At 33.6% G+C, this 24,140-nt stretch overlaps 1 protein-coding gene across 1 annotated transcript; it reads left to right on the forward strand.

Annotated features, from left to right (window-relative positions):
- The first annotated feature begins 21,410 nt into the window (after positions 1–21,410).
- Positions 21,411–23,950, forward strand: LOC113712208 (serine/threonine-protein kinase-like protein CCR4). Its single transcript, XM_027235530.2, has one exon. The coding sequence runs from the start codon at positions 21,580–21,582 to the stop codon at positions 23,896–23,898; it is 2,319 nt and encodes a 772-aa protein (XP_027091331.2). The 5' UTR covers positions 21,411–21,579; the 3' UTR covers positions 23,899–23,950.
- Positions 23,951–24,140: the final 190 nt, after the last annotated feature.

Below are 24,140 nucleotides of genomic sequence, written 5' to 3' on the forward strand. Positions count from 1 at the left end.
AGACATTATCGCCCTTAAAAAAATTTCATAAAACATAAAACATTTTGTAAATTCTATCACTCTTGTGGATACAAGGGTAATTTCATAACAATAATAATAATAATAATAAAATTAAAATTAAAAAAATTCGATAAGGTTTGACGATCTTTCAAGTATTGCTATTGGATACTGGAACTCAACTTGTTAGCCCCTATCGAACTACTCGTGAGCAGCTCGGTTCGCTTACAACCTACATGGAACAAATAAGCATGGTTCGAGGCAAGAGGATAACAAAATTATTTTTTTAATATTTGTTTTTTGTCTGGTTGCTGGAGGAAAAATCAAGCATCAAAATTTTCACCCTCCTCTAATCATCTTTCTCCACATGGCCGTGGGCAGTTTCTTTCTCCTACATGAAAATAATTGGCACTTGATAATTCGGAACCAAATAAGGCAGAGTATCAACCAAACCATTCAAAGTCCATGTGTTGTTAAGGATAGAAGTAATCCAACCCGTTCAAGCCCTCCAGGCCACAAACAAAGGCATTACAAATCAGTATTGGAGCCCGAAACAAAGTGACTTAATCCAAATGGTCCAATTGAAGTCCAAGCTCATCTGATCTTCTGAAATTTAGCCTTTCATCGATTTGAGTAACTATATTTTATTCTGAAAAATCTCTGGTTATCGTGCCTAAACTTGAACAGGATTTTGTATTAGTAAATTTTTAAGCTCAACTGGAACTTGACTTGATTAACATAAAATTATGATACATAGGTAAAATGCTCAAAGCCCTTGAGCTCGACTCAAACTTAGTTCGGTAAAAATTCGTTTGAATTTGGTTCGATAAATAAACAAGTTAAATTTAAGCATAATTTCAAATTCGTTAAACTAATCACATAATCTCAAACTTGTTAAACTAATCAAATAAACTTGAATAATAAGGTGTTCATATTGATTAAGTAATTTTGTATCCCTAGAAGTAAGGGTGGTCATGGTTTCACTTCAAATCGATGGTTCATGGAACTGGGAACTAGAACCGAAATTGACTTCATAAAGTGAAATCGTGGCAGTAACCTTGTCAAAAGATTTCAATTATGGTCTTCGACAATGTGGAAGCAAACTAAAACCGATATTGGAGAAACTAAGCCTGCCTTTTTTTTTTAATTCAAAATAATTTGGGTGGGTTTAGCTTTGATTACAACCATAGATTAGGATGTGCTTCCAGAATCATAGATCACTTACAAAGAGTTTTACATATCGCCCATCAAGACAATCCTTATATTAACAAAAGGATTTGAATGCATGATCTTTTGTAAGAAAGTGGTCCGTCTCTGCTAACACATACACACACATACATACATACATACATATATATATATGTATATATATATAATTCTACTAATGTAAGTATAAAAATTACTCTAAATAAAGTTACCATGCATGGATAAAAAAGAATAATTTGAAATTATTTAAAGATATAAAAATTGTTAGAAGTGAAAAAAATTATAAGCAAAATTGATTGGAATAGAGTTTTAGACGAGTCATATTCAAGTATCCATGTAAACCCGGATTTAGCTGTCTATTGTATTGAATAAAACTTGACACACTCACTTGGATGCATCATTAGAGTAAGAATGAATGGTAAAGTGCCACTTTTTATGTCATTTTCCTCCTACAACTAGTATTTTAACCCGCGCTAATGCATGGGCTTGTCTTGTTTTTTACTTTTTTTGATTAGCTATTGAACTTGGCCAAATATGAATAATTCATGAAAAAGATATAAAACATATATTTTTTAATTAATATTTGTTTTAGAATATTTCAGCAACATTAATGAATTTAAGATGTGACAATTAAAATCCATTTAGTAAAGACACTCCATGTTCAATATGAATAAAAAATAATCATAATTATTAAAATAAAGATAATAGAGAGAAAAATCATCCAAATTTGTTAAAAGAGACAACACTTGTTCTATCAGAGAGAAAATTTAAAAAAAAATGTTGATTATAGAGTGATTGGATATAAACAAATATGAATAAAATTCAAGTATGAAAATGACCCATGTTATGAAATAATGATAAGATGTGGATGTCCGTTGATATTCTCAAGATGATAGATACTTGTATTCTCCCTAGATTCATTGGTACATTGGATGAACCCATTTATGGATGTACTTGAAGTACTAAATTCATGTATTTATATTTAATAGGGTTCATGTACCCTTGATCTTGGATCACCTATATATAGGGGTGAATCCTACTTCTTTGGTAACCTTGAAACCTTGAAGTACTTTGATCAGTGAAGATAATAATATTAATAGTTCTCTCTTTCCACTTCTCACTCTACTATTCCAATCCCTATTTTTGGTAGTTTATTTTATTAGTTTCACAACACATTATCAGCACGAGTCTCTACTTTGAGCGAAGGAAAAGCGCGAGTCTCTAATCTTTGAGCAAAAGTGAAGCACAAGACGCTGTCAATATTCTGCCCGAACAACTTTTGACTACTTATCGAGGTAAAATTCTTTCCTACGAATCTATTGCATATTCTTATGGCTAATTTCACAAAACAAGAATTCGTACCTCTTGATATTTCTGGAAGAAATTATTTATCATGGGTATTAGATGTTGAATTCATCTTGAGGCAATGGGTCTTGGGAATACTATTGTTGAAGAGAATGATGCCTCAAACCAAGACCGGGCTAAGGCCATGATTTTCCTTCGTCATCATTTAGATGAAGAATTAAAAGTAGAGTATCTTACTGTCAAAGATCCTCTTGAAAGAAATATTCGACCACCTGAAATTGGTCATTCTTCCAAAGGCCCGATATGATTGACTTCACTTACGGCTACAAGATTTTAAATCTGTCAATGAATATAATTCAACCATGCTCAGAATTACTTTTCAATTAACATTATGTGGTGAAAACATTACTGATGAAGACATGTTAGAGAAAACATTCTCTACTTTTCCTGTCTCTAATATGCTCCTGCAGCAGCAATATAGAGAGAAAGGATTTAAGAAGTATTCTGAACTTATTGCATGTCTCCTCTTGACTGAATAAAACAATGAATTATTGTTGAAAAATCATGAGTCCCGACCAACTGGTGATAGTCCATTCCTTGAAGCGAATGCGACTTAATTTCAATATTCTGATCGAGGTCGTGGACGTGGCCGTGGACGTGGCCGTGGCCGTAGACGAGATCGTAGTAGATTTGTGCCCCTTGAAAATTATAATCGTGGCAAACAACAAAATATCCCCTAGAAGTGGGATAATAACAATGATCTGAAAAATACTATCGATGTGACATGGAAGGTCATTGGTCTCGTACCTGTCGTACGACTGACCACCTTGTTGACCTTTATCAAGCATCTTTGAAAAAGAAAGATAAAATGTCGAGACAAATTTTATCGACTAAAAGGATGCTTATGATGATGATGATGCTGACATGACACACCTGGATGTGGCCAATTTCTTTAAACGCCTTGAAGATGTATGATGATTGATTTGATTTATGATAATAATTGACTTTTTTTCCTGAAGAAGAAATGGATGCCAAACATTTGGGACTATATAATGGTGATGATAACATTTGTCTCATTGATAGTGCTACTATGCACACTATATTGAAAAATAAAAGATATTTTTCTTCTTTGGAGATGGGAGAGACAAATGTTAATACTATCAGTGGTAGTGCAAAATTAATTGAGAGATCCGGATGAGCCACTCTATTTCTCCCTGAAGGAACTAAAATTGTCATAAATAATGCACTACTCTCTCCAAGTCTCGAAGAAATTTATCCGTCGATATGGATATTAAATTGAGACATTAAATGAAACAATAATAGAGATCATGTTTAGAAATCAAGTGAGATAAAGGCTAATTATATCTTAATAATCATTCGAGTGTGAAATGGTTATCGATATAGTTGTCTTCATTCTTATTTAATTTATAATCGTCACCTGCAGTAAATCAGAAGTTTATTGATCCCAATGAATATATGATTTGGCAAAAGTGAGAATATTTGAATGTCGACAAGTATTTATACATACCCCCTTTATATTATACATGGCTCCAAAAGAAATTTATGTCGGGTATGCATCACCTTTTACGATTAAATATCGTAAAATATTGGCGAGTGATCTATCCCGACATTAAGGGGAGGAAAAGATCAACCGAAAGAAAATCATCTGAAAATTTGAATTTTCTCGATTCTCATACAAAATAATATGAACTAGAAATTCAAGAAATTCTTCATTTGAAGAAAGTTATATTTTTTGACTCCAGAAGAGTCATTAAATCAATTATTCCTGCAGGAAATACTCATGTTAAAATTGATGTCCCTGAAGGACATGCACAAGTGCTACAAATAAAGGCCGGCCTACCTATATAAAGTATAAATTGATTTCAAATATCTCTGAAAATTAAATAAATGTCATGATAAAATTTAACCTTCTGAAGAGATCGCTCCTGAAGAGTCAACTCCCGAAGAGCAAACTCCTGAAGAGAATGAAATTATAGAAAATTTAATTGGAGTCTAATGAAATGTAGCACTTGATATTATAGAAGTTGATGAGAATCATGAACCTACATCGGTTGATGAATTTCGGCATAGAAATGATTGGCCAAAATGGAAAGATGCGATACAATCTGAATTAGATTCACTGACTAAAAGGAAGGTTTTTGGACCTGTAGTCCAAACACTTGAAGATGTAAAGCCAGTTGGATATAAATGAATTTTTGTGAGGAAAAGGAATGAAAAGAATGAAATTGTGAGATATAAAGCAAGACTTGTAACCCAAGGTTTTTCACAAAGACTTGGATTTGATTATGATGAAACGAATTCACCCGTAGTGGATACGATCACATTTAGGTATCTTGTGAGTATTGCAGTGCATGAAAAACTTGATATGCGTCTGATGGGCGTTGTCATTGCTTATTTGTATGGAAATCTTGAAAATGATATTTACATGAGAATCCTTGAAGGATTCAACATACCTGAAGCATGTAAATCAAATCCTAGAGATGTGTATTCTATTAGAATACAAAAGTCTTTGTATGGGCTCAAGCAATCTGAACGTATGTGGTATAACCGCCTCAATGAGTACTTAACTAAAGAATGTTATACTAATGACCCAATATGTCCATGTGTTTTTATCAAGAAAAATGGGTCAAATTTTGTGATTATTGATATAAATGTTGATGATCTCAATTTGATTGGAACTCCTGAAGAAATCCAAAAGACTGTCGAATATTTGAAAAAAGAATTTGAGATCAAAAATTTTGTAAAGACAAAATTTTGTCTTGATTTACAAATTGAGCATTTATAAGGTGAAATTTTTGTTCACCAAACTGCTTATACCAAAAAGGTATTAAAGCGATTCCGTATGGATAAAGCACATATATTAAGTACCCCAATGGTCATCAGATCATTAGATTCTAATAAGGATCCCTTTAGGCCTCGAGAGGAACATGAAGAGATACTTGGTCCTGAAGTACCATATCTCAGTGCAATTGGTGCGCTTATGTACCTTGCTAATTGTACAAGGCCAGATATATCATTTGCTGTGAATTTATTAGCAAGATTTAGTTTCTCGCCTACAAGACGACATTGGAATGGTATTAAACACATTTTTCGCTATCTCCAGGGAACAATTAATCTTGGTTTGTTTTATTCAAATAAATCTAAACCTGAATTGCTTAGATATGCTGATGTTGGGTATTTATCTAACCCACATAAAGCACGACTTCAAACTGGCTATCTCTTTACTTGTGGCGGAACAGCTATCTCTTGGCGTTCTACAAAACAATCCTTAACTGCCACTTCATCAAATCATGCTGAAATAATAGCAATTTATGAGGCCAGTCGAGAATGCGTTTGGCTAAAATCAATGACCCACTACATTCGGAAGAGTTGTGGGTTATCCTCCGAGAAGGAAAATCCTGCAACAATTTTATATGAAAATAATACAGCTTGTATAGTTCAATTAAAGGGAGGATATATTAAAGGAGATAGGACGAAACACATTTCACCGAAATTCTTTTTACTCATGATTTGCAGAAGAATGGTGAGATTGATGTGCTTCAAATCCGGTCGGATAATAATTTGGCAGATTTGTTTACCAAGGCATTGCCGACTGCTACGTTTGGGAAACTGGTGAAGAATATTGGAATGCGTCGACTAAACGATCTCAAATAATGTTTGCATCAGGGGGAGAAATTATTACACAAGAATAGTGTACTCTTTTTCCTTCACTAAGGTTTTTGTCCCACTGGATTTTTCCCTAGTAAGGTTTTAACGAGGCATATTCTTTGTGTAAGGGACATTCAAGGGGGAGTGTTATGAAATAATGATAAGATGTGGATGTCTGTTGATATTCTCAAGATAATAGATACTTGTATTCTCCCTAGATTCATTGGTACATTGGATGAACCCATTTATGGATGTACTTGAAGTACTAAATTCATATATTTATATTTAATAGGGTTCATGTGCCCTTGATCTTGGATCACCTATATATAGGAGTGAATCCTACTTCTTTTGTAACCTTGAAACCTTGAAGTACCTTGATCAGTAAAGATAATAATATTAATAGTTCTCTCTCTCCGCTTCTCACTCTACTATTCCAATCCCTACTTTTGGTAGTTTATTTTATTAGTTTCACAACAACCCAACAATTCTTTTGAATTAGTTATACCACCGAGCAGAGAGGAAATAAATAACTTAAGTGTATACGTGTTTATATACACACACATATACACCTGTGTGCATATACACACATAGATGTGTGCATATACAAGGTGGTATTGGTTGTTTTGTTCCAATCAACTCTCACCTCTAATTATTGGACCCCACTTTGGCCTTGGAGTCTCTCGAATTATTTTTATTCAAATTATTATTCATATTTTAGTCCCGTTCAAATCTGAGCCGACCTTTGGGCTAAGGTAAGTTAGGCTGGCACACTCCATCTTTATTCTACTCGTATAATCAGAGTTTTTGTAGTTAATTTTATAATTTTTTTATTTGCTCCTACGACAATGTATTATCTTTAATCTAGAATTTTATATTAGTATTACATCGGATTCTTGCTGAAAAAGAAAACCTTAAATGATGACTTGCTCAATTAAATTATCACAATTTATAGGGTTAATTCCACTTTGTCCCCCCAAACTTTGGACGATTACCCACTTCAATCCCTAAACTTTAAAATGGGACATTTAAGTCCCTAAACTTATAAATACCTCACACTTAAGTCCCTAAACTTATAAAATGTGATACTTAAATCCCTAAACCCTTATAAAATGGGACACTTCGACCACCAACGGCATTCAGGATTTGTTAACAATTTTCCTTAAGTGGGATGTATTTATAAATTTAGGGACTTAAGTGTCCCATTTTGAAGTTTAGGGACTGAAGTGGGTAATCGTCCAAAGTTTGGGGGGACAAAGTGGTATTAACCCCAATTTATATGCAAATTAATCTAAGAATTTTTTTTACACAAGCAACATTTGTTTTTTTGTTTGGTTCTAAGTAGAGGTGTCCAAATGGGTGATTTGGGCGGGTTTGAGTTGGGTAAAATGGGTAATAGATATAAGTGAGTCAACTCATTTATACCCATTTAATTAGATAGGTATCAATGGGTAAATCAAAAAATGAATTGGGTAACTCAATTACCCATTTATAACCTATTTATTTTTAACTTTTTGTAAACTCATTTAAATTCATTTTTGCAAACTAAGTTATCAATTTATAAAACCCTTTGCACCCATCTTTGGTTTTAAATATTTACTTATAATGCTCAATAAACCTAATTACCAATTTTTTTTCATCCATACTCTATATCGCAAAATTAGATACTATTTAATAATTGAACAATAAGTATATAAAATTTTGAACTAAGTATTATAAAAGTTAACATAAAAACTTAATTCAAAAATTTTGAACTCCTAGCATTTTTTTGTGTGTAAATTTAAATTTTTATTTTAGAAAGATAAGAAAAGAGGTTAAAACTTGTCATAAATTGGTAATGCTGAAAAATGAGTAAGTTAACCAACTAAGAGAAAATAAAATGATAAAATAAAGGCAACAAATAATAATAAAAATAATGAAACAAAAGTAGTTACCATCATGATAAAATAAATAATTTGAAAAAATAAATGGGTGGGGGAAGAGAGGAGGTTTGGGGGAAGACAATTCTAAATGTGTTAATTGGATTTGATGGGTTATCCAGTAATACCTATTTTATTAAATGGGTATTACTGGGTAACCTATTTATATCAATATGCAAAAACTTAAGATACTCATATCCATCTATTCATGGGCGGGTATGGATAAATTTAATTAAATGAATTTATTTGCCACCTATAGTTCTAAGCAATATTAGATGTATATGAGGTAACACTATTGTCAGAGCACATTGTATAATGCCAGAGCAATTTTGCCCAACCAGACAATTATGCCCCCAATGCTCAAAACTTGTCTTTTCTCAACCAAGTTTCTTAATGCTCAAAAAACCCAATTATCCTTTTCCATCTCTACCAATCTCCGAAAACCCATTTGCCATCTTCTCCAGTCTGCCCGTCTAATTTCCCTCTTTTGCTTTCTGAGTCTCACCCCTCTCACCTTCATGAGAAAGAAAAGAAATTAAAAAAAAAAAGAAAACAAAATGGGAGAGAGAAATGGAAAAATATGAGAGACCTTGAAGGAAGCGAAATAGGCGGAGTGATTGAAAAAAGGAGGGAAAATGTGGGTAATGCAGGTGGAGTGATTGATAAAAGGAGAGAAAAGGAGAAAGGGTAGTTTTTGACCATTGGGGTCTATATTTGTCCAGATGAGTAAAATTACTTGTTTTCGGTTGATTATTTTAACTAATTATAGATTCTAATTTTGGATAAACAGTTTTTGTAGCGTTTACAGTTGCTTTTATATTCTGATTATAAATTTTCTAAATGACCAAAAAAGCTAAAATCTATAATCACCAAAAAGTAGTTTTTGTTGATTCTGATTATTTTTATAATCAATTTCTATAATAAAATTTTGTAAAATTTAAAACAATCGAGAACAAGGCCAAAATGCTCTAGCAATAACACCACTCATATATATTATATGAGCTAAGAAAAGTCAAAATTTTTTTTTTTGTGGTAGGCCTACTTCTTAAATTGCTTCTTGCTTTTTTCTTCCATTTATTCCTCCTTCTTTTGCTTATTCCTTTTTTCATTCCATTAAGAATCGGGTTAGATTCTCCAGATTTAATCATTATTGAAGTTAAACATCTCTAATGTTATACTGCAAAGTTTATTTTTATTTTTGCTTCTTTTTTCAGCATTTCTTATCATCATCTCAAGTTTGTTTATGCAACGAATACACAAACAACATCAACGCCATCTGACCTCAAAAGTAAACGGAGAACATTTTCTTCTCTTGCAAAATGGGCATAAATATTAAGGTATAAGCCCAAAGAATACAAATCTAATATATTTGAAAATTTTATTCCAATTTTTTTTGAGAAGCTTTAGCTTTAGCACATTGATAATAGCACTTACAATATTTAATAAAAAGGAAATCCAAACAATAATGCCCAATCAATAGACTCTCATATTTGTCTTTACAGAAATATGCGCATGGAAGCCCATGATCAAGGGCACAGTCCATTCTGAAGTACTCATTGCATACATTCTGTGCACCAACAAAAGTGATATCTACAATGGAAAAAATGCACTAAGATCAATACTCTACCATAAAGAAAATGTTAAACAAGACAACTATATTTCTCATAATTAACAATTCTTATGATATCTTTTATATATATATATATATATATATATATATATATATATATCATTTGACTAACAATAATTAATTGTTCCTGAAGACATCTGAAGTTCACACTACATTTTGATATGTAAAACCTGCTTATCTTTCAACCGAAAACTCAAAAGCCTATAATAAGGGAGAAACATGGAAACAGTACCTTGGCTCACGTTGGCTAAGGCAAATAGAATAAGAAATGAGACAAAAAGTTTTGCCATAATTTTGCCTAAATAGTTTATGACCTTGAGGCGATATACTTATATAAGTAATGAAGGATTTCTCTAATTTATGACAGATATTCTTATCTGTTATGTAATTTAAGAGGAAATTCAGAGAATCCTTGAATATGGTAAGCCAATAGTAACATTTGTTAAATGCCACTGATATGATTTACCTATTTTTAGTAACTGTAATTAACTGAAAAAATATATGAAATGCCCAACTCCAGAACAAATATGGTATGTATAATGCACATACATGTGTACATTATATGAATTTTTCCAATGAGTGCCTACCTAAATTACACTTAACTCATCATGTCAATACATATACTCATATTTATTATACTTATTGCATTTAGATATTTTCCTCAATTAATTTCACCGTTACCTAAAAAATTAAAATCTGAGCCCTCTTAATCTTAATCAGTGCCTTGGGGACACAATTAACCAAACCTACAAATATATGTATATATATGTGTGTGAATATATTGTGTACATATGTATATGTAAGAAATCTGTACAAACATAAACATAACAATGTTGCACACATACACAAACATTATATATAGCAAGAAATTGTTAAAATTAAGATGCTGATTCGTGCCCACGCCTACGTAAGTGCTAACTTGGACAAGTTTTTCTTTAGTTTCTTCTTTTGATCTCTATCATTTATCGTGCTCTTATGGAGTAATCCTAAAAGCAAAAATATACATATGACAATATTACGGTATAGTTAATCACATCTTTCATCGAAGCTTCTAAAGATTCTAATTTTCCTCTGATTTCCTACCATGTCATTTGCCAACTTCCTTAAGAACGTTCCTTATGTTTAGATATTTGTATTTATTGTACTTCTATATATTATCAAAAGATAAATTTATATGTCAGTTTCTGATATAGTCAAGCATATCTTGGTGATAAAATCTATGTTTTAGGATCTTAAGTGTCCGATTATCAAATTTAGGGATCAAAGTAAGAGTCTGAATATAGTTAAAGGGTGCAAAGTAGAGTTAACTGTATTATATAAATTGGAATGTCAGTTTTGAACATAAGGGGCTAACTACTAAGATAAAAGTGGTTTTCAAAATTCAAAAAATTCCTAAGGTAGATTTTCAATGACAACACATTTTGAGGTTTAATGAGATTTTTTTTTTCAAAATTTAGTGTGAGGGGCAATGCATATCTCAAAATTTAGTGTGAGGGGCAATGCATATCACTCTTGTATTTTTTTTATTAAGGTATCAGAATTACAACTATTGTGCTGAGTTTACTTCTTTTGACATGAGATACTTTTTTTAATACTAAAATTTGCAATTTATTAACTCATTTGTAAATAAGTAAATGATGGAGGGAATATAAACGTTACCTCCTAACTCAAGTGTAGATATCACATACTTAAATTTCAGTATTATAACTTGCATGCACTGTAATGATGGTAACGCGAAGGCGTTATAGTATACGGCTTGATATACTGATATTGGTATCATGTCACTAATTTGTGAATAATTTTCTCTCTTTTTAGACCTCTTGGAAACATCTGGAATAAATTGATTTTCAGCATCGTTCTCGTCTTTATTGCTTTGTAAGCTGCTTGCGTGTTGGTTAGAGTAGAAATCATAGAGAGATTGTATGACATTTTTTCTTTTGGTTCTTGAGGATTTGACTTTTGACTGCTAAATTCAGTTGACTTTACCGTTTTTGAATATTTGAGTTTCAACTCCTACTGTATCTTGAGTATCATCTTCCAAAATGGGAAACCTTTCCTCGAGCTTCTTTATTCTTTGAGTTTTCGTCGGCTCCTTCACCTTCTTGCTCTTTCTAGATTCTCATAATGACACTAGGATCAAGGAGCTGAAAGAACATCAACAACTGCATCCCCGATAATAATTGAACTTTGCTGGAAATCACAATTAGTAATCAATAACATCATCCCCCTCACCAACAAATTTTGTCCAAACAAGATGGTCAACACTCAACAACATCATTTACCGAGTTAATTTCTTGTGGAATTGAATCTCATTATTAACAGGAATAGGACCAGATGATGAAAAATCAGAATCTTGATTCAGAATCTCAAAGGAATTCGAGACAATCAACGAGGCAGTAGCATCAACATCAGCATTTGTCTTAATGTCTGAATAAGACAAATGATGTTTATGGGCAATAAAACAAAATTAATACTCAATTTCTTCCATCACTTGCATAGTTAACCTCCACAAGACCATAACTGCATTGCAATACTACTGCATAATTGTTAATGCTTTAAACTCGAACGGGAGATTGGTAGCTGAATTTAGCCTTCTTTGAAAGAGTTTAACATACATTTTGCTGATGATCGAACTCTTAACTCTTCCTCACAAAATTTGGACCTATCTGGTTTGGATTTGTGAGAAGAAAAAACAAGGGAGGGCCAAAAGATGAAAATGCAGCTGAAAATGTAAGGTTTGCCACGTACATGTCACGTAGTGGTTCAACACTAAGACCCCATGTAAGATTTGCATGTAAGGGTAAATAAAATATGTTCAGTTTGATTCGACTTTCGCTAGCTCTCTTAACAAGAAAACTAAATTAACCAAAATTTTCAAAGTTTGTTGTTGATTTAGTTTTCTCTTATTTACTTTCTTCACCAAAATTAAGACTAATTACAAACTCTTTTTGATACTTGATTTTTAACTTCCAGTAACATCTTTTTCCTTTTAGACTAGGCAATACTATGAATACAACACAAGATCAAAATACCCTAAACTGGTATGCACAAATACAAAAATTATTAGGGAATTCTAATTTGGAATCCCGTTACCTGTATCACGTACATAATATATGTTATAGGGATGGCAACGGGGCGGGGTTGGGGCGGGGGACCCCTCCCCCATCCCCCGCCCCGCTACCTACAAACTCCCCCGACCGCCGCCCCGTCCCCCGCCTCCCACTCCCACTCCCCCCGCGGGTTAATAAAATTTTTTTCGCTGGGTTAATAAAATTTTATTATAGTTAAATCTTAATAAATAATCAAGTACTAAAATATCAACACATCATCAAGTTATTATTCATTTTAATTTTACAATTGAAACTCATAAAAACAATCAAACAAAAATTATTTGAATACAATCCAACATGATGAAATAAATGCAACTAAAATAGTTAAGTTTTCATTTTTGGTAAAAATACAATCACTAATTCATTATTGTGTTTGTGCTTTTTTTTTTAGAAAAAAGTGTTATTCTATTAAATGTAATTAGAAATTTAGTATAAATGTATTAGTAAATTTAGTATAACTAATTAATAAATTCTATTAGTAGACATGTCTAATTATTCGTATAATTGATAATATTAATTATATTACATACACTAATATACATTATATAATACATCTAACTAATAATATCATTATCATAAGTTTATAACTAATTAAATTACATATTATATATAATTATATATATATAATTTTTTTTTTGCGGGTGGCGGGGCGGGGGATGGGGCGGGGGTATACTCCCCCGCCCCCCGCCCCGTTTCTAAACGGGGGGAAAAAATTCCCCCCCGCCCTCGCCCCATCCCCCGCCCCAACCCCCGCCCCGAGAGTCCCCCCGCGGGCACCCGCCCCCATTGCCATCCCTAATAAAGGCAACTTGTATTCTTTCCAAATTTCAAAATCCAAATGTTTAAAATTTAGATAATTCCATCCTCTATTCTTTTTTCATGAACTTAGTATGACAATTTAGAAACTTATGCAGAGTCATTATCAAAATATCAAAATTCAGATTAGATGTTGCCAACAATTGTAAAACTAGATGGTCGTGTTAATCAAGATGTTTAAACTCTTGTACAGTATTTGTGCACACACCTAGTGCATAACACCAGGGCCGAGTTAGAGATGTAAGTCAGTGAGGGCAAACTTAACATGTGAAGTTCTACTAATTATGGTATCAAAAGACATATGTTTAACTAATAATATAAAAGTTATGTACGAAATCAATCTAAAATTGAGCCAAAAGATAAGTGTCTCTCACATCTCAAATTCCTAGTGAAGTATTTTTCCACTTCTCCTCTCACAACCCTAATAAATTTTCTCTAGATTTCTTTGTTAAGATGAAATAGAAAATGAGAAATTTTGTGAGTTTCTATGGGTATTGCCAAAAAAAAAACCAAAAAGAGTTTTAAAATGGATTTGTGTACTGAAGCGCATTGGAAAAAATAAATTGAGAAGAAGAATGAATGAAAAATTATGTGTTATTTTTTTATCATTAATTGTGTCGGACTTGTTTGATATAGGGACAAATAAACAAGTGTGAAATGTTAATAAAATATCGTAGGGGTAGTGTGAAATGATATTAAAATATCGTTGAAGGGACAATATTTTTCTCTTAACTGTGCGGTTACGCCCATAATTTTGTACATTCATATAGAGACTTTAGTGGGGTGGGGTGAGTGCGCGTAATTGCCTCCATTTTTTCTCCGTCTCTGCATACCACGGATATCAAAGGATTTTTCTTGTCTTTTTGTGATTTAGAATTAATCTTTTATTGATTGTCAAATTAAAAATTCTTTTATTCTAAAAGGTGAAAATGCATATCACATGTGCAAAAAACAAATTTTGAATTTGGATACAGATTATGTGTTAAGCATCTTGCCCCAATTAATGCAATAAAATTTTTGTATTAATAGTGTAGGAAAAGTTAATCCCTTAACTCATTTGTTATATTCTGTAAATGTTGTCAGGAAGACTGTTTCAGTACAAGATACTCCGGGACAGGTGGGGAAAGATGTAGGTCCTGGCAGGGGCGGATTTAAAGGGGCTCCACTGCTCCTTAAATTCCTGTAATACATCTATAATTTTGACATAATTTTAAAGGTGTCCTCAGAATTTTTTTTAGAAAAAATATGAAAGAATGGATCACAAAATTTATATATTTATATCATTCATTTTCCTCCTCTAGTCCCCATTCCCCAACAGGGCCAAGTACCAATTATATGGATCATTCCTTTTGGTCTCCACTCCCCAAGTTCCCTTTACTCTTGTGGTCCCCTATTTCCCTTCACAACGGGCTCCTCTTCTTCCACCCAACTACTCTTTCTTTTTATCACTTCATCCAATTATCATTTACTTCCTTTGTCCCCACTCCCCAATTTCCCTTTCCTCCTCTGGCTCTCGGTTGTCCCCACTCCCCAACATACATACGAGAGCCACTTTTTCTTCCACAACCAAAGCTTGTGACTCTTTCTGTTGATCACTTCATCCGATTTAGAGATTGCACCAGAATCAATTGATCTTCTAGGACTTGGATCCGCTACATTTTGCAGCTCTTTTCATCAACTTTAGGAGACCATCAAAATCAGGTTCTAAACAATTACTTATTATTATTATTATTTTAAATTTTTTTGCAAATATATTTCTAGAGCATGAGACTATTACTGTTTTAAAGAAATTTGAAAATTGATTACTTAATGTAATAACTAATAAATGGGTTATTTGATAAATATTTTAACTTGTGAAATGGTGATTTTATGCATGAGACTTTTTTTTTTGCTTAAAAAATTAGAAAAAGAGTAGATAAAAAATTTTAGTGTTATTTTTGCCCCCACTAAGATTTTTTTCTGGCTCTACCCCTGGGTTCTGGTGGAAGAAAAAAAAAAAAAAGAGCATATCAAAACAATCTTCACAGTTTTTAGGCACCTTTGCATTCTGTGTATCTGATTATTTGCCTTGGCTGAGTTTGAGGGTACCAGACATAGACGGTCATGAGAAAACTGTGAAGGAGGCTATAGGAGTGATCAGCAAGTACCATGCCTTCATCATAGAGGAAAGAATTGAGCAACAAAGAATCAATGGAGAAAAACAAGAGCCACAAGATTTAGTCTAAGTTATGATATCACTCAAAGATGCAAAAGGGAAGCCTTTTTTTTTCAGAAGAGACCAAAACGATATGGTTGTAAGCACAACAATTATTTGAAGTATAGGATGCTCTTTTCTTTTCTTTTTTTTTTTTTCCTTTTATGCAGTTTCTAAGAATTTAATTTTGGTATGCATAGATTAGACATGAAGGAGATTAAATGAAATTTGAACAAAGTATAAATAAAATAAGATTACACATTTAATACGACGGATTTGACTTATTAATTTCATAATTCTATAGCATTTGTAATCCCCTCCGCAGTTATTCCAATTTTTCATCCAACTAAGACATATCTAATTTTAAAACAGAGAAACTTTGCACAAAATATATAAACTTACTCTCTTTGAGCAAATAAGATTTCAATATTAGTACTATGTACGCATCAAACATGGTATATACATGAAACAGGCATGCATATTAATTTTTCTTTGCAATTTGGATTAAATATCCAACATAATTAAGAAAAGTATTAAGATTTCGAATAGATTATTTTGTAAGTCACATAGTTGACAAGACCTTAATACGGATATGAATTAAATCTGCATCTGAATATCAGACTGTTCCTTCAAAAAAATATATATATATCACTGTTACAAGGACGTTACACTGTGTAGTTTGTACCATAGATGAACCAATGTTAAGCCAACTCAAAACAAATAAAATGCCAATAATATCTTTTCTACCTTTAACTGTATTCAAACAGTTCTTTTAGTTATTCATTTTTGCAAACCTACGTCAAATCCTGCGTAAAAAAGAATATTTCAGGCTCCACCCAAATACACCCTTTAACTTGCCTCATGTTTCAATGTCAGACACTGTTGTTGCGGATTACTTCATCCCAAAAGGCAGCGATGTGCTATTTGGCCGCCTTAGACTTGGTCGGAACCCTCAAGTGTGGCCAGGTGCCTCTGGAGTTTAAGTCCAGACTTTATTTCGATAAGGATAAATCGAGTAAAATGGAGCTAGTTCATGGAGCTAGAGTTAAGGTTCATCACCTTTAGTTCAGGTAAAGCGGCTAGTCCAGGGATTGCCATTGAGTGATGGCATTGGGAAGCATTTCGCAAGATTTTCTTGGAGCGAGCCACCAAATGAAGAAAAAAATTGGATGGGGATCTTCAGCTACATATTTTCATATTACAAAATATCACACTTCTTAAAGTGAAAAAAGTCTCATAAAAAAAGATATTTTGAAAGATGGATTCTTGTTCATTATTGTACGGGACACAGGTCAATTGAATATATAGTATAACAAGAGTGTAACATAGAAATTTATAATAGAAAATCTTTTGCCGAAAAGAGGCTTATGGGTCTCTCTCGAGCAAACCGGGCATGAATTCGAAATGCCTAAAGCCCTGAGTGCACATACAAGGCCACGTTTGTTTATTTTTTTCTTTTCATTCTATAAAAGAATAACCCAAAATTTTCTTGTTGATTTGCTTCCTGTGAATGCTTGTAATATAGATGAAGACGAGGGAAATATATGGAGAGGTTAGTCAAAAATAAATAAATGTATAAACTAATAGATCTTAGTGGGTCCTCAGAGACGTTTGAAGTGTATAATAGGAATTTGAATGAGAAAAATAAGTTGAAGTTAGGTTAATCAATCATGATTCTAGCTTTTTTTTTATTGAATTTAAGTGAAAAAGGTCGAAACAGAACACCAGTTTATTCATTGGTTTGTGACGAGCCACCTCAACCTCCATTAAGACGTTTAATACGTTCTTTATTAATTAGGAGACGAAGACTATCTTTCCATTTGCATTGTTCTGATTTTTTTCAACCTTTTCAAATAATGGAGAGTCAAGTGCAGAAATCAACATATTTTGAAAGTACCCCTCTTCCTCAAAGTCCTACTACCAAATTTGGACTGTAAAGACTAATCACCTGCTGGTATGCTTATATGAATTGATGGTAAATTTTTAAAATTAAATAGGTATTAGTATGACAGACAAAATTCAACTTGACACCTCTAAATTTGGAACTTAGAAATTTATCTTGAAATAATTACAAAAGATTACATCTTTCAAGTGTCTATAAAGGAAAATGTGAAAAAAAAGAAGAAAACTTTACATGGCATGCCAAATATATTCAATTTTGATATATATATATGTTGGATATGTTAACAGCTTTCTCAAAGTATTGGCATTATTAGTTCCATTTTCAAGGAGTATGCTTACAAAGGACAAGTTACTGAATGAAAAGAAATTTTAGTTGCACCGGCAATGAAAGGCAATAAACCAAAAAACAAGTAAGTTGAAGATATATTTGGGGAAGGGTTTAGTTGTGCGGTAAGGTGAAAGGGAATGTAAGTAGGGGTCCTGAATTCAATGCCTTGCATTTACTAAAAAAAAATAAAGTTGAAGTTCTATCTAAAATTGTTGGAGAAAATCAAAGGAAATTTTCAATGTGATTCAATTCAAAGATGGAGAAATATAATTATGAAGCGCAAATGTTTTAGATGTTATGGACCTTAGGGTAATCATGGGTACTAATTTTAGAGATATCTAGTCTTATTACCTGACCTGCATAAGTTGTTATTTCCATGTGTTCATGGGTTTAGCTCTCCATGATTTTCAAATAAAACTTGCTATACCCTCCTTTGGATGCATCATAAGACTAAGAACGAATTGCAAACTGCCTCTTTGAATTGACACTCTTTTGTCATTTCCCTCCTAAACTATGAATTGTAGCAATCTAAAACTTTTATACTATGATTTTCTACACATTACAAAAAATCATAAAAATTTTGGTTTTTTCTTTAAAAAAGACACCTAGAAATGGTGGGAGGTTGGGCATAAATCCCAACATATTTATTATAAAATTTTGGAAGAGTACATAATAAAAGGGGTATACCCTTTACTTTTGACTAATTGAAGATTCTACGAACCTCTAAATGATCTCAGCACACTCCGTAATTGAAGATTTTGCCTGTTTCTGAATACTGCTTTCTTTTCTTGACTTTCTTTGAAATCTCTTGGGTCGTCATCAATGTCTTGGTCTCTGTCACTTTTGATTGATCTTCTTCTTCATACAAGAACAAGAAGACTTTAACGACTTCATTGTACATACCACTATGCATGTACAACCACTTCAATGGCTTGTGAAAATGTGTGACTCAATGAAGGATTGGAAAGTTGGGAAGCAACAATCGGAGAACGAATTAGGGACCGCAAAGGTGAGAGCGTGTTACAAAGATCACGAGTTAAAATATCATGGGGATTTTGATTTTGACCACTTAGATCAAAGTACATTGTTATATTGGTTTTCATATTAATTTATTTTGTGGACAACTTTATTAAATTGTAACATATTGGTTGTAGAACATATTAAAGTATTGAAATTGATAGTTTAAGATAAAAAATTGAAGTGAATGATAGTTTAGGGGAGCCATTTTGCAGATGATATTTACGATACACTTATTTTCATCATCATTAACCAACTGCATTTGATCAGAGGTTCGAACCCCACCTTCAGTGAAAAAATTTCAAAAGAAATGTCAGAACATTCCTTTGATCTAGTCAGGATTGTATACTTGTTAGTCCCTTATACAGTCTTTTTAACCTCCATTTCCTTATAAAATATGATAGATTACGTTATACAAATGTTATTATTGTTACCGAAAAAAAGAAGATTAACCAACTATATTTGGCCCTCTTGCAAATTGTCGCCCAGATTATTTTGTAGACTCAATGGATGCTGGACCCTTTTTTTATCCCTTGAAATAGTGCTGGACTCTAAACCCTTGACTTTGGAACTGAAACCCACTTTCCCTTTTCCCTGAAAATTTAGCCCCTTGAAATCTGATAATATATTAAGATATTCAGAAAATAAAGAGGAGAATCTGAATATACCTCAGATTATAAAAGGGAAAGTGGAAAGTGAGCCGAAGCCAGCCCGAACCCTTTTTATTTTTGGACTTAAAGCCAGCCGAACTTGACCCACCAAAATTATAAAAAGCTGAACTACGTTAGAACTAAAAATCTGAGTTGGATTCAATAATGAACTGACCTTGGGTAATGGCAAGTTGGGCTAATTAATAGCTAGCTTATTCTACTTAGATAAAACCAAAGTTTTTTGTAATTTTTATGTGCTTGGAAGTGTTTATGTTGAATTAAAAATTTTAAAATTAATTAAGATTGTTTAAGTGAAAAAAAGAAAAAACTAAAAGATGATGCTCAATTTTAAAATATCAAAGATTTTTTTTAATAATATATGACTTAAAACTTATAGTAATTGGTAAAACATAAAACATTTAAAATTGGGCTAGCCCTAGTTAAGGCAGAAAGGTCGAGCCTTGATAATGGTAGCCCAAATACTCAGTGCTCGATTAAGGCTTCAGATTCGATCAAGCTTGGGCATAAACGGAGTCTGGCCCAAGATCAAAATTGGCAAACTATTTTTTTATTCACGTCAACGTCATTTATTGGTTTTTTTTTAATATATAAAGCCTTTCCCTATTCCCTCTCTATACCCCTTACCCCTGACCTTTAGGCCAGGAGTTCAATGTCAGGATCTGGCATTGAGTAGCTAACCTAAATTGCTTAAATTTTGTAATTGCAGAAGAGTCCTTGTAACTAATTCTTGTAAAGAGATAGACAGTGAGGAACAACAGAGAGAAGATGAAAACGAGAAAGTGAATTCTGCTATTGCTTGCCCTTCACTCTTCTTTCTTAAATCCGACGTAGCAATTCATAACTGCCAAATATTACTAAAGCCTGTTTGATAATCCAGTTTAACAGTTAAATTTAATGGATTCAGATCTTAACATATTCAAACTTGTTGATAACAAAAAATTAAACATTTGAACTAATTAAGTGGCACTGAATTTTTTAGGTAAAACTTGCTCCCAAAATAAGTGATAAGCTATTCACTTATCACTAAATGTGATATGTACTCAAATATATTATATTTAATACTTAACAATTCAATAATTTAATTGATTCAAACTTCAGATTTCAGATTTCAGACTTCAGTTTTATCAAACGCATCCTAAGTGTGTTTGGATAGGAGATTATTTGAAATAATATTTAAAAATAATTATTATAATATTTTTATGATATGATATATGTAAGATAAAATGGTTATTAGAAATATAAAAGGTGAAATGAAAAATTTGTTTACGATACAAGTAAATAAAATATTATTACTTATTAGTTATCCAAATGAGTCTTTTGAAGTTTAGATCCTGACATCGAACTTTTAACGCTGGAGCTACCTGATGGCCAGGCTATTGGCCAACTTTATTGTGCTTGCTATCTCTCTCAGCCGTTTGAAACTCTCTCTCTCTTTGTTTGTCCTCCCAAATTCCATTAGTTAAAAATCGGGTCAGATACTCCAGATTAAATCATCAACAAGAGCTTTTCAATGTTTGACCACACGGCTCCCTTCCTATCTTTCCCAGACCAGAACCCATTTTTTTCGTACTACAAACTTTTCCAAAAAGACTTGGTCTTTGGTCCTAAAAAACGAACTCTCCTCAACCGCGTTTTTCCATTCATCCATTCTCTTTTTCTCCAAAATCCACATCAAAATGCCCTTAAAACCAAAACGTTACATACCTAAATCAAATACAAGAAAGAATACAAGAACCAAAACCAAAACCAAGTCATCATCTTCTCTTTAGCCTTTGCTCTTCTCACCATGAAAAAACCTTCTTCAACCAAATCATTTCTATGGCCATTTTTCACCAAACATTCTTCACTTTAGTTCTTTGCTTTCTTTCTTCTTTGCCATTCATTTGTCCACTTTCCACTGTATCAATATCTCAAGCTGGTAATCAAACGCTTGTTTGTGCATTAATTCCTTCATCTAAACAACAGTCACACCTTAACTGTACAAGCTTTCCTGAGGGAATCCCAATTCGAGTCAGCCCTTCTTTTACATCATTCTCTGCAATTGTAGGTGGAAACGGTTTCCTTTGTGCTTTGAGGTCATCTTCTTCCTCTACCTCAATCGTGTTCTGCTGGAGATTTTCAAGCAATGTTACCAACATGGCCCATAAGAGGATTTATGACGGTCCAATTCTTGAAGAACTTGATGCTGGGAATTCCCACATTTGTGGGCTTGTTAGCAGGACTAAGCGACTCGAATGCTGGCATTGGAAGGAGTTCAATTCCACCAGCAACAGTTTGATCACTTCTAGTGTTGCTGTTGCAGAAAATTTTGTTTGTGGACTGCTGAGATCAGGAAAAATTCAGTGCTTAGGAAGTTTTGCTAATGTCATTGATCATGTTCCTGCTGGGATATTTACTGTTGTTGCCGCTGGTTTTCGACATGCCTGTGCCATTTCTTTGACTGGTACTCTGGAATGCTGGGGAGATATGGCAGGTGTGAAACCTTCAGGTCAGTTTAAATCTCTTGCTTTGGCTGAAAATCGCAGTTGTGCATTGAGGAGGCCAAATGGAACAGTGGCCTGCTGGGGAGAAAATAATTTTGATCTGCCTATTTATTTGCAGCAGACATCATTCATTTCTTTAGAAGCAAAAGGAAATATTTTCTGTGGTGTGGCAACATCTAACTATTCCTTGTTTTGTTGGGGCAATGATGAGATTTTGGATTCAAAATCCACAGTTTTCAACAGTATAATTCCGGGTCCATGTAGAAAACAGTGCCCTTGTGAGCTTTTACCTAATTATGGTAGCTATTGCAGTCAAGGGCAGGTGATTTGTCAACCCTGTTCCATATTTCTCTCTTCAGATAAAAATCCAGCACCGGAATTGGCACCATCATCGCCATCGCCCTTGTTGCCAGTACCTAGAATGAATACCAAAAGTAGTAGTCAATGGAACAAGAAATTGGTAGCTTTCTTAGTTGTAGGTTGCATTGGTTCTTTGTCATTTTTAATAGTCCTCTGCTTCTTGTTTTACAAACATTGCAAGAATAAAGCATCCCGGGTCCACGATTCAGGTCCCATGGATGATCCTGCCAGAGCTCCTCAGAGTAGCCAGCAACAGGCACCGCCAGCATTGGAAAAGAAGCTAAGTCATTTGATTAGTTTGGGAAATGGGAATCGTTTGGAAGAGTTTTCTTTAGAAGTTCTGCTTAGGGCCACAAATAATTTCTCAGAGAAGCACAAGATTGGGACTGGGAGCTTTGGTTCAGTCTACATGGGAACACTAGACGATGGCCTCGAAGTAGCTATCAAGAGAGCTGAAATTTCGTCGTGCTCATCATACCATCATGCTGGTGGTACAAAGCGTAGCCAAGAGGACAAGGACTACGCATTCCTTCATGAGCTAGAATTTTTGTCACGGCTTAATCATAGGAACTTAGTCAGACTGTTAGGTTACAGTGAAGATTGTAATGAGAGGGTTCTAGTCTATGAGTACTTGGACAACGGCACCCTCTTTGACCATATCCACAAACTCGAAAACTCCCCTCTAATGTCATGGGCTGCAAGAATTAAGGTAGCCCTTGATGCAGCTAGAGGAATTCAGTACCTCCACGAGTATGCAGTGCCACCAATCATACACAGGGACATCAAGTCCTCCAACATATTGCTGGACGCCACGTGGACTGCCAAGGTGTCTGATTTCGGGCTCTCGCTAATGGGGCCCCCGGATGATGTGTCATACCTCTCAATGAGCGCAGCTGGCACGGTTGGCTACATGGACCCCGAGTACTACAGACTGCAACAACTAACCACTAAGAGTGATGTTTACAGCTTTGGAGTGGTGTTACTAGAACTGTTATCAGGGTGCAAGGCAATACACAAGAATAAGAATGAAGTACCGAGAAATGTGGTTGATTTTGTAGTTCCCTACATAGTTCAAGATGAGATACACAGAGTTTTGGATCAGAGAATGCCTCCTCCAACACCATTTGAGATAGAAGCAGTGGCATATGTGGGATACCTTGCTGCAGATTGTGTAAGACTAGAAGGTCGGGATAGACCAACCATGACAGAAATTGTAAATAGCTTAGAAAGAGCCTTAGCTGCTTGTTTGGCAACACCAAGGCTGTCAAGGTCCTCTACTGGCTCTTCTGTGTAGCTCCCTTGCCTTAACTATACATGTCAATGCATTGCACAATTTTCCACAGCAATCTCTTTTTCCTTTTTTCTTTTTTCTTTTTCTGTTTTTTGAAGTTGTACAAATTCGAACCCTACTTTCATATGGATTTCTTGACCAACTTGTTTATTAACATGAGGTATTAGAGTTAGACCAGTGTAATTACGAAACTTCCAAGTCTCTCCTTTTATTTTTCCATGTGCATCCCAGCCCATTGAATTTTG

Source organism: Coffea arabica, chromosome 10e, assembly GCF_036785885.1.
Source record: "Coffea arabica cultivar ET-39 chromosome 10e, Coffea Arabica ET-39 HiFi, whole genome shotgun sequence".
Classification (NCBI taxonomy): Eukaryota; Viridiplantae; Streptophyta; class Magnoliopsida; order Gentianales; family Rubiaceae; genus Coffea; species Coffea arabica.